Source organism: Sclerotinia sclerotiorum, genomic scaffold (genome assembly GCF_000146945.2).
Source record: "Sclerotinia sclerotiorum 1980 UF-70 scaffold_4 genomic scaffold, whole genome shotgun sequence".
Taxonomy (NCBI): domain Eukaryota; kingdom Fungi; phylum Ascomycota; class Leotiomycetes; order Helotiales; family Sclerotiniaceae; genus Sclerotinia; species Sclerotinia sclerotiorum.
In genome coordinates, this window is record NW_001820832.1 from 1,571,716 (window position 1) to 1,583,786 (window position 12,071).

General features: G+C 41.7%; 4 protein-coding genes across 4 annotated transcripts; 2 read left to right on the top strand and 2 right to left on the bottom strand.

The window, feature by feature from the left end:
* Positions 1–578: 578 nt before the first annotated feature.
* Positions 579–1,518, bottom strand: SS1G_03694 (predicted protein; the record flags this gene model as incomplete). Its single annotated transcript, XM_001595555.1, has 3 exons — positions 579–665; positions 922–995; positions 1,455–1,518. The coding sequence occupies 3 exons, from the start codon at positions 1,516–1,518 to the stop codon at positions 579–581; spliced, it is 225 nt and encodes a 74-aa protein (XP_001595605.1).
* Positions 1,519–2,483: 965 nt separating this feature from the next.
* Positions 2,484–3,550, top strand: SS1G_03695 (predicted protein; the record flags this gene model as incomplete). The annotated part of the gene is made up of 3 exons (XM_001595556.1): positions 2,484–2,549; positions 3,043–3,079; positions 3,381–3,550. 3 exons carry the CDS (start codon positions 2,484–2,486, stop codon positions 3,548–3,550), a joined length of 273 nt encoding a protein of 90 aa, XP_001595606.1.
* A 2,702-nt stretch (positions 3,551–6,252) lies between these two features.
* Positions 6,253–7,971, top strand: SS1G_03696 (hypothetical protein; the record flags this gene model as incomplete). The annotated part of the gene is made up of 3 exons (XM_001595557.1): positions 6,253–7,157; positions 7,231–7,765; positions 7,876–7,971. 3 exons carry the CDS (start codon positions 6,253–6,255, stop codon positions 7,969–7,971), a joined length of 1,536 nt encoding a protein of 511 aa, XP_001595607.1.
* Positions 7,972–10,061: 2,090 nt separating this feature from the next.
* Positions 10,062–11,999, bottom strand: SS1G_03697 (hypothetical protein; the record flags this gene model as incomplete). The annotated part of the gene is made up of 1 exon (XM_001595558.1): positions 10,062–11,999. The coding sequence occupies one exon, from the start codon at positions 11,997–11,999 to the stop codon at positions 10,062–10,064; it is 1,938 nt and encodes a 645-aa protein (XP_001595608.1).
* Positions 12,000–12,071: the final 72 nt, after the last annotated feature.

Here is a 12,071-nt window from a genome sequence, read left to right on the forward strand (position 1 = left end):
TGAGTGAACTTACAATAGCAAGTGCAAAACAGATTAGTGCTAACATTGAATTAGTCATGGAGCAAGAGATGTGAATGATGATGACCTTTAGAGAAGGAAGGATTGGCTGATTGAATAAACTGGTGGTTCCCTGTGTCACCATCAACGGAGATAGAGCTAAAAGTGGATATAATTGTGTTCCATGTGTGAATGCTCAGAGGAACAAAACGGGTGGTATATGAAAGTATCGGGCTAGTATATAGGTAAGGCGATGCAACGTACGCGCCATCAAGCGTTGCATTGTTAGAAGTAGGAAAAATTCATAGTTTCTCTGTTTGGAGATCCTGTCTGCTCTATATGTCGAACACATGATTCGAAAAACGGTTTTCGTGTATTATTACTTGGCGGAGGGGGAAGATATGAGATGTGCCATTCATTCGCACCATAGGCCGAAGAAGCTTTTTATCAGGCTTGGGTTCCAGCGTGTGCGGCACGTGATCTTTTGCAGAATCACTCACACACTCATATCTGCTTTCCAAGCAGAACCTTAAAAAATCATTATATACTTGGTATTTCTATTCTTCTAACGACTATATAATTCATAAAAGTACTTCTAGTTTCTCCCTAACTTTGTCAAGTACTTGAACGGAATCAAGTGATATATCCATACTCAAGTTAGCGTGGCTCTATTAGCTTAGTCATGACATCCTCTTGTTCACCACAAGCTTCGAGGATCGAGGAACAATTCTCCAGAAGTGAGTATTAGTTAGGTACTTTACAATCACCACAAGACCTACATATTCGACGACAGATTTAATCTCTTGTACATCATGAGAGAAGCCTCCGCAGTCTTTTTTAACTCAACACTTGATTCCCGTTGAAGTGCCGATCGCCTAGAATGGAAAAGAGAGGCAAAAGGGCAGAAGAAGAAACCAAACCAACAAGGGTATTACCACTATGGAGATTCTGCAATGCATCGCCCACTTTACTAATGTAGGATTTCAAGTTTTTCTCAGCTAGTGATGCAGTGACCCATGTCAGCGGCGGCCAGTCATACTTACTGCAACAAGGATAGAGCAGGTGAGGGGAACTGGTGCTTGCTAAATGCTGAAGCTTTTGATCTTATCAGATGAAAATTTCATCTAATCTGATCCGCGCAACCGACCTTCGCAAGTACGTAAATGGCGCAACGACACCAAACGTGCTTCCGTGTACGGTTGTATATCTTACTTGACAAGTTGACAGATACTACAATTGGCCGCTACTATCCCGAAATTCGTCTTAATCACGAAGGAAGACTTCCTCGGCGCTTGGACTTCACACGGATAAAACCTTCGTGAGAGGGGCCAAAGTTGGAACCACCTCGGGTGAGGTAGAAGTCTAATCTTTATCCCATTCTCTACCTGGCATCATCAATTGAATGTCACTGACTGTATCAAAATATCAATCTTAACTTCATTAGCATTGATAGATACGAAGTTGACCTTGAAATTCTACACCATCTTGGTGTCGTGCCTTGGCTACTGCTACTCTCAACATGTCTATGCAGTTGCTGTCATTTCTATTCAGTTCCTAGAGGTATTGGTGCCCTATCCGGCTTGTGGACTGCCCGCCACTGCTGGGATTTACAATGCCGATGCCAGTCATTCTTCCCCATACTACACTTTGATCCTTTCACAATGGCACAACCGTTATAGCATCGAAAGCAGTTCTTTCAATTCATCGGTCATCTTTGTACTGTGGTGCTACCTAAAGGTACTCTTCTGCCACTCAGTCGCCATCACTCATTTTCGCCTTAATTATTTTTAATATCATATTGTTTTTCATCGCGGTTCAGTATCTCTTATATTGCAATCTTTGGGCGCAGGAGGAGTTCCAGTTTCGCTTCACCTCATCCCGTGGCGTAATGCTTGCAACTACTCCTGGCGCACGATCGTGTATTCTTACTGTCTGTTCGATGGGATTCTAACCAAATACAACAAGTGAATAGCCCCTACTACAATCACTATCATATTTGCTCGCATCATTGATGTTTATCCGCCTTCTGAGGGAGAAGTTTCGTCATTGTGGTAATTCCTCCCATGGCTCGACAAATTCTCATCACATTAATTCAATTAATGCGATGAGTTTGGCGCGAAAAGAGTTGTGATGGATGTTTATGAGCGCATTTTGGCACATGCCGTGGCTTGGGAAATTGGCATTGTTCTTTTCGCTACATTTTGAGTACTTCTACTTGCCGGAAACCTCAGAATATATGTGTTCAGTCAAACTGAAGAGGGGCGAAGCAATATATATTGACGCTTCAACTTTTGCACAAAGCTTCTGTGGCAATTCGTATCACAGCTGTAGCAGGTAAGACTCTAGCTACAGTTACCAAACATCGAGAACGGAACTTTAAGAGCACAGGGCTTGGCAATATCCTTCTTGCATTTACGCTAGCTATCACGTAAGTAGTCGCCTCATTTGATGAAGCACCTTATTGACCGACTTCCAGGTATTCAAATATGCTCTCGCCTATTGTTAGGGAGCCGAGCAAGTCAGGAAGAGATATCATTCTAGTCATCGGTGTTGTACTGCTCTTCTTGCCATTTTATCTTCGGCTCAGGCATTGAGAAAAGTGTTTAGCCTGGACCCGGATAATTGCAGGGCAAAAGGGCACTGTATCTCGGGTCTTTAAAAAGCATGAGGACAAACCGACCATTGACCTTACCAATGTTGCGGCTCTGCGGCAACCTTTCCAGGTAAAACTTCTATTGACCAATCGGTCGTTCCTATGGGTAGGACCAAGTTCCAGAGTTTCGCTCCTGGCTGCAAATATCGCGCCAATGCGTCAATCTTCATCGCTCTGAACTTTCCCATGGAAGCCGGGTGAAGCAGTCGCATTGTTGGAGTAATTAGGGACTGATAGAACTCCAGCGATCTTATTGATGGAAAGATTTTACGACTTAACATCTGGAGCTATTCTCCTCGTTGGGGTAAATCGCAAGACAATTCCCCTGTTCCGACATCGAGCTCAACTCAGTCTCATGATGCAGCATCCTGACTTATTTCCGAGTAGAATAGCGTTCAATGTTGGTTAGAGGCTCGACCAGTCCACAGGGTGATAATTGAGAAAGTTAAAGCTGCTTGCGAATCTGTTGGGATTCATGACTTTGTTAACGGATTGCGCTATCGTCATAAGATTTGTGCATTATCTTGTTCGCAGATCAGGACGTGCTAATTGTCTTTAATAAGGTGGTGTAAATTGATTCTCGAATGTTCTGAAAGCAGAGAGAACAAGTTGTGATAACTCGAGCATACATTGTGCGATCCAGAGATTTTGTTTTGATGCATCTACTTCAGCTCTTGGTAGAAAAGCTAAGTCTGCGAATCAAGCAAGCAAAACCTGATATGTGCTATAGACTCTCACTCCGAAGCTCAAAATTCAAGTGTCCGTCAAACTGTCCCTAAGAGACAGACTACAATAATGTCTGCGCATTGTCTTACCAGCTTTCAGAATTCAGATGCCGTTTTACTTTTCGATGGTGGAGCGGAGGCATCAGAAGTTCACGAATGGTGGTGGTATTTATGAGGATGTGATTAGAGCCCAGGTTTGGGTTTCCTGCGAGTTCTACGCCCGTATTATGTTGAAGGATGACACAAACTGCAACCTTTCTACTCGATTTACAATACTACTATTCCATTACCATGGATAGATGGATTACTCCACGGTGTTACGGATCACAGCATGAATCCACGGGCAGCTGATGACTCAACGGCTTGGAGAAAAGAAGATGATGCGACTCTTAAGATGGCGATACATTTCGGTTTATGGACCACACTTTCATTAGTGGATTCAATTGTTTTTTCTCCGGATTAGGCAGATTTAGTTATATCATATCGGTCCCGAACCATCGTGAGGAGTTTTATCCAGCTTGAGCCACCCAACACAAGTGCCATCATAACGCAACAACTTGAGATCTCAAAATTATCCCGGTGAATGATCACACCGCCGCTGATACCTCCTTGGATCGGGACTTGGTGTCAAGCATGAATAAAATTATGCACGGTTCTTATCCACTTTTCAGGTTGCTTATTTCTGTTTGCAATTTGGCTCTCCAGTACCAAGTAAATATATAAGTTTTCTTTACGTGGTGACTCCACTACATTACGAGCGCCCATTTGAAGTTACGAATCCCATGTCGAGCACAACCTGCATCATCCCACATTGCGAAATCTAGGACGTTAGAAGTCTCCCTACTTACATCCACTTCTAGTCGATAGATGGGAAAATCTTAGTTATTCAAAGCAAGCGAAATTTCAGTCGCTTTAGACATGCCTATTCGAATCTAGGAGATCTGCACTGTGACCACAACAGACTAACACATCCTACCCGTGGCAGGCACGAAGAAGATATTAACAAGGATTATGATTATCTTTTCCATCTGATAAAAAATTTTCATCACTAGCTTTGAGGGGTCGACCATTTAGATTGGAAGAAGTGGAGATTCCAATTGATCTGATAACGAGTACGAAACTTGACGGGGAATGGGTTGGGTAACGATACGCTGTGGACCGATGTCGGGAGTGGAGAAAGATTGATTTTAAAAAGTTTCAATGATTGAAATATTCGCGCTTTTCGAAATTCACACTCCCTTGCTCCCGCATTTATCCGTCATACCTTTACAAATTTCGGGACGGATCAGATCAGATAATTTCTCTTGGCAACTGATAAGTGGAGAATAAGAAAACTTGTCGAGGTGCATCTAGCTGGTGCCCCACCGGTGCTTTCTTTCACTGAAAGCTCTCCATCTCCAATTGTATGAACACCCTGCAGTTATGCAGTTGCGTTCACATGTTTCTCCGACCTTCTCACATGATTGGAAAAGGAAACGATAGTGATGGAGAGGTGACATCCTGCTGGAATGAACATGTACCGGTACGAATGGTAATTCTTTGGTGGCCCTGAGCAGTTGTTAATTAGACAGCTCTCCGAAAGTTCTGGCTCTATCTACACAGTTAATCTCCAATATTAGGATATAGAGAGCATCTAAAATGCAATATTGGAAAAGGGAAACATCTCCGACGCGGAATATCTGGAAATCAGACGATGAATCATCTCATACATCGGCTACTCAGTCCATTCACGCTCCCTCGAAGGTTACACCGAGTTTACCTTTCGTATCCTCATTCACCATTCCTGCCCACGATCCCTACAACACCATTCTCATCATCCATGGACTATCTCTTACAGACCCATAAAAAGTCTGAAAAGGTTCATTCTGGAATCAGAAGATACACATGCTAACTTGCCATTGTACCAAGCGATGACATTAAAAATTCTTGGCGTACATGTTCCAGGATAGTAATGTTTGATGTCGATAGTCCCCAATGTTCTTGCTAAGGTAAATGAATTTTTGATTCGAGATTCTATTACACAATATTTCAGGAACCATATTCACCATTTTTTTTATTGAAAGGACATACATATATCTATCTATATCCTTTTACTCCACAGCTTCAAGACCTTTTTGCAGTTGCGTCACCTACCTTTTTCAATTAGCCTTTATTCCAACTCACTTTGTGTTACTCGACATCATTGACGACATCACTTTTTATTCGATTATCTCATATCCGGAATTAATACAACGCCTCTTACATCGACATTTATCCATTTAGATATTCCAGAAACCCCTCACTATCTGAATATCCTCTACCTTGGTCGTTTCATTATCCAAATATCCTAACGACTTATCTTGGGCTGCTGCAGGCTTGTACCAATTGAGTTCAATTCGTTAACTGACCCAATTGAATATTTCAAACTACATACATCTTCATCAAACCCACCACTTCGACGCAGTCACCACCAAAACCAGTGGTACATTCCAATACTTCTAGATTTGTACCGATCTACACACCAGGGACCTATTCAGGCGCACGAAAAGTTCACACCTGTGTACATTCAAGTCGCACGAAACTTTCAAGACAACAAGGTTCCAATCAGAATTTTCGGATTGCAAAGCACTTTTTTGTGAGAGAAGTACCTTTGTATCTCTTGAAAAGTACGGTATTTGGCATCTGGGTAGAAATTTTTTTAAAAAGAAAAGAAAATTATTCTTTCATTGCTGGGTTTTTGGCGATACGAGTCGTGGAGACATCTTAAAAATCATCTTCATATTACTCTGCGATTTTGTGAAGCCGATATACACATAGATATCACTTGATCAGTAGTTTTGATCACGTTACAGTTATATCTCATCTATCAGAATCTTTCTCACAATCAGAGGGAAAAAGATGGCTCCTTCAGCAATCAGCACAAGTAACTCCCCAGAAGGACTACGTCCTGTTGCCATCAACGGCCAGAAAATCACGTCTTCCCTCAAGATGGATAATCTCTCCCTTTCCCCCAACCAAACCCTCACCAGTGTTCTCTCCTCTGAATCTCTCGACCTAGTCTGCGTCGGGTTCGGCCCGGCCTCACTCGCCATTGCCATCGCTCTCCACGACGCCTACTCCAAATCTTCGCTGCCTCCACCAAAAGTTCTTTTCTTAGAGAGGCAACCTGAGTTTGCCTGGCACGCGGGTATGCAACTCCCTGGTGCACGAATGCAAATTTCGTTCTTGAAAGATTTAGCTACGCCTAGAGATCCCCGATCCAAGTTTACTTTCATCAACTACTTGCATTGTAAGGGAAGGTTGAATACTTTTATCAACTTGAGCACTTTCCTGCCAAGTCGTATGGAATATGAGGATTATTTGAGATGGTGCGCTAGCCATTTTGAAAAAGAAGGATGTGTGAAATATGGTGCAAACGTGGAGTCGGTGGTTCCTTCATCGCCTTCAGCTGAAGATGGAAAGATTCCTTCGTTCACTATTTCTTCTTCTTCTCCTTCGGGTGAACTTATCACTCATTCTGCTCGTCATGTGGTTATTGCTGTTGGTGGAAAACCTATCATTCCACCTGTTCTCCAAAACAAACCTTGCGTATTACATTCTTCTCAATTCGCTACCAATATTGGAAAGATTGAGAAGCTGCAGAAGGAAAGGAGAAAACCATTGAGATTTGCTGTTATTGGTAGTGGACAGAGTGCTGCCGAGATCTATAATGATTTATGGGAACGCTTTGGTGAAGAGACGGGTGTTACTGTTAAGTTGCTTGTCAAGGGACAGAGTTTGAGACCAAGTGATGATAGTCCATTGTGAGTTTTCTTTTTAATTCTTCCTCCACCTTCTTCCCTTTCTTTCACATATCACAAAACTAACACCCAAAAGCGTAAACGAGATCTTCGACCCTGACCGCGTAACACCTCATTACAACCGACCCTCCCACCTTCGAGCCGCCGGAATCGTTCTCGACCGCGCCACAAACTACGGAGTAGTACGTCTAGAACTCCTCGAGCATCTCTACGAAAAACTCTACATCCAACGTATTAAATGTGAACGCACAGGAGCCGAACCCCGCGCAGCCATCATCATAAACCGACGTGTAACTTCCGCAACTGCATCTCCTTCTCAAGATAGTTTACGTCTGAAGATTGTAACTGAAGATGGAGATGAAAAGGTAGAAGAGGAATTGGATGTAGATTATATCTTTACAGCTACGGGATATAGAAGAGATGCTCATGTTAGTATTTTGGAAGGATGTGAGGAACTTGCTACTGGGGAGGGAAGTGATGTTAAAGGGGAGAATGGCTTGGTTAAGGGTAAATGGGCTGTTGGGAGAGATTATAGAGTTAAGATGGTGGAAGGGCGTGTGCAAAATGAGGCGGGTATTTGGTTGCAGGGTTGTAATGAGTCGACGCATGGGGTATGTTTTCTTTCTTTTCTTTCTTTCCCTTCCATTCATTCATTCATTCATTCATTCATTCATTCGTTTTGGATATACAAAGATGTGAATAAACACTAACCATAAATCAGTTATCCGATTCTCTCCTCTCAATTCTCGCCATCAGAGGCGGAGAATTAGTCGAGAGTATGTTTGGGGAACAACTTGCTCAAGCTGGAAAGAGATAATTCTTCTTTCTTGACTTATTCAAGTTTCTTGTCTTGCTGTCCTATCCGTTCGATTCTTTACCATGGGAAAAAAAATCATTCAATTACAGCATATCGCTCCTAACTGAATAGATCATCACTGGTAAACGTACCAGTGAGTTTATTTACTTGGGAAAATATATTTATCTTTTCACAGGCGGTTGTGATTTCTAGCTAGTAGTATATTGGTGGTTTTGTATGTTACTTCACTACGGGAAGACGTGAAGAGAAGAGAAGAGAAGAGAAAGGAGAAGCGGGAAAGAAATAAATAAATAAATCTTGTACATACATAAGGAGGGAGGAGGAACAAGGAAGGAGTTTAGGAATTATGGAAATAGAAATGAAAGTTTTAATCATATTCTTTAATATTTATCGTACCTATGATTGAATCTTCTTGTCTTGTAAGAATTTTTAGTACTTACTTTTGTTCTTGTTTGAATTGTGTTGTGTTGAGTTGGGTTTGTTAGGAGCGATGGGTATCTTAGATATAATAACCCCTGATGGAAGAAAGTAGTAGGTAAATAAATAGAGTTATTATTTAGTGTTTTGTTTACTTACTAACTTTGATGGGATTTTCACCATTTTTGAACTTTTTTTGGTTGGCTGGTATTTTGTTCTGTGTCTCAGCGGCCAACTGCCTGAAAGTCCATCTACTTATTGTGCGTGTTTAGCACTTACTGTTTGATATCAATCAGTACCTACCTGTGACGGAAAAGTCGTAAACGGAGTCAATTCAATTACTTAGAATCTAAAACTAAAGAACTAAGAAGATTCTAAGTAAGAAGGTCTTTATATACAGGGCTAGTGCACGTGAGCCACTAGTGGGGTAACAACCGTCACGTAACACTACCTAATACTGTGCCAATAATTCCGATTTCAGATCGTCAATCAGTCCAGCCCAACAAACTAACAATTTAATAAACTAATAAACTAATAAACTAATAGTTAATCTTAATTATTGAAACTCTCATTAAATCAATGTTACGCCGAGTAACAGGAAACCCTCACGTGCAATTAATATCACGTGACTGGCTCAGTAAGGATCAGTGAGCTCAGTACTGAGCCGCATTGATCCTACTGAGTAGCCATCGGTACGAAGGTCTATATAATCTAGATGGATTTCCTTTGTATAGAGCTTCTTGCTCAAGATCAATCATTTAGTATACTCTACTATTAGTTACGAATTGCATTGTCATTACTTAAGTCCCTGCTTGACGCCTAGTTATAAACCACTTCGAGAGCCTAGAGCACTTCCACGTGATCTAGACGGCAAACCTCGTAACACCTTGGTCCCCTCGGTCCCTTCGATCAAGAGACCGAGGGGATCGAAGGGACCATGTGATTACATAATTGGTCATATGATACGAGATCCGAAGCCGTCGTAACATTATATTAAAGATTAATTAATAATAATAAAAAGAATATATTTTGAGATTTTTAAGATATATAATATGAAAATATTTTAAAATTTGATAAATAAATGAATAATAATATATCTTTAATTCTTTAATTAAAACATTCAATACATCAAAGACAAAGCAAAACACAAAAGAGATTTTTATATATTTATATTTATATCCTTTTATCATTTATACCATCCCATCTCAATTCCATTCATATCATACCATCCACCCATCCACCCATTCATCTTATCATAATACCACTTCTCCATTCTGTAATCTCCATTCTTTATTTATAAAATAAATTTTATAATAGGTAGGTAGTTAAGTTAAGATAATATAAGATAAGATAACATCATCATCAATAAAGAGTAGAGTAAAGAAGAAGTAAGAATCGCTTGCAAAGAAAAGAAAGTCAAAAGCACAAAAGACCAACCCTTATAAAAATCAAAAATCAAAAACCCAAAACATCAAATCAAGTCTTTCACCAATCTTCATCTTCATCTTCATCTTAGAAGAAAAAATAATATCATCATTGGCTGCTTTAATTCAAAACAAAGAACAAAAAAAAGAAACAAAAACAAAAAAATGCAACGCTCACAAACAAACAAACATTCATTCAATTCAATTCCAGTCTCAACCTAACATCAATATCACCCTAATCTTAATCTACTACCTCGAAGACCTCGCTTTCTTATTTGCAGCATGATTAGAATTTGTATCCTGCACCTCCCTCACAAACGTAACATGTTTTTCATCTTTCTTCGACCGATCCTGCGATCTCGATCTCCCTAGCACCGAGCTTCCGACCACCTTTTCCCCATCGCCATCCTCGATATCGATTTCAGCTACATCACTACCCTCGTCAGCATCCTCTGATGATACACTATCTGCATCATCATCACCTTCGTCGTATTCTCCATCATCACTGACGAGACTAGGAGCGTTGTTACTAACAACCGTGTTGGGACTCAGGTCAATAATGGAGGATGCATCGGGAATAACCATACCCATATCAATATCTCCATCGTGATCGTGATTTCGGGTATTGATAGGCTGTGGACGATTATGTCTGATTTCCGGTGCGGCCATGGACGTATTGAGGGTAGCATAAGATGGATGAGGTGAGATGTGGGCGAGACCTGATCTCGTCGAAGCATCAATACCTTTGCTGCTTGTTGGTCTACCAAAGTTTGCGGGTGACATTGTAGCCCGTGCTGGTAGACGCATACCAGTCATCGGTGTATCTACTGAACCATCAAATCCACCGGGACGGCGTGAAGGAATAGCAACAGTTGGTGTTTCGATTACTTCATCATCAGAAGATTCCTCATCGGACGATGAAGGCTCATCCATGGTAACACGTGTTATCGCATCACCAACTATTTCATCAAGATCACCACCGAAACCTCGGCTTTTCAATAACTCGGAAAGATGAGGTGTAGCGGTTGATGGTACGAATTTTTGATTTGCAGGTTGCACTTTGGGCTTCACATCGAGTTTCTTTTGTGGTGACGAGTTTGCACTTCCAGGAATCGATGTCACACCAGGAAGCCTGCCTTGTAGATATAGATTCATAGAATCATCGATACGAGAAAGAAGAGCAGTATAAGCTTCTTGATCGACTGGCGCACTTTTGATCAGAGGATGAACGAGATCACCAGTTGCTACACTTGGGCTCTTCTCTAGGACAGGAGTTGCGCCGACCTCATCGACTTCGATAATCTGTCCACTAGTCTGAGCAGCCTCTTCATGACTCTTAAACTCACGATGATGAGCAATGCGACAATGATTGATAAAACCTTGAGTACTGGAGAAATCTTCGCGATTACAATCCAAACAAACAAGCTTCACGGTTTTACCATCACTACGCTTGAGAATGGATGGTCCAGCTTTCTTTTGTTGAGTGTGACCGCTGGGAAGAGATTGTAAACTTTGACCAGATCCACGATGTGATCTTGATTTAGTTGAAAAATTACCTCCGTCAGCTATACTATTTCTAGTAGCTCTCCCTTCCGGTACCATCTTGGCAGCGCGTGGCCTTCCTGGACCTGCACGTGAATCAATAACATCTAAACCATCAAAAGCCGGATCGGGAATTAACCATTTTGCCCAATGTCTCGTGTAGGGCCCCTCCGTAATTCCATATGGTGGAGCCCATTTCGGAACTTTGTCGCCACTCCAGACTGCTGGACCAGTACCAGCACTAACATTGACCATCGACTCGGGCGAAACTTGGGTTCCCGTACTTTGAACGCCTGGAAATGGTATTAAGTGAACGCGACGTAACTGTTCGAGAGAGACCTGACATTTGGCCAACTCGGTCTCGATTAGGCGCAATTCGTTATGCTTCATGAGTATCTCGAGGCTGAGCTCAGAGTCGATTGTCTCTCGAACTAAAGTGAGATCAACGATCTGTTCTTTCCTATCCGTCATTTCGACATTTTCCTTCGTCTTAGGTGAGTGACAACCTTCCTCGGACATTTCGCGCTTCCTTCGTTTCACTTCTGGAACTGTTGAGGTATTCAAGACTGGCATCGGAACATTCGGACTACTACTTCTCTTTCGTTTCGTAGGACTCGGGCTTTCGTAGAGACGGGCGTTTGCCATGATATGTTTTCTTTCTCCATCTAATACTTGATCGCAACCCCTGGATTCAGAGATCCAACACGGCAAACGAAA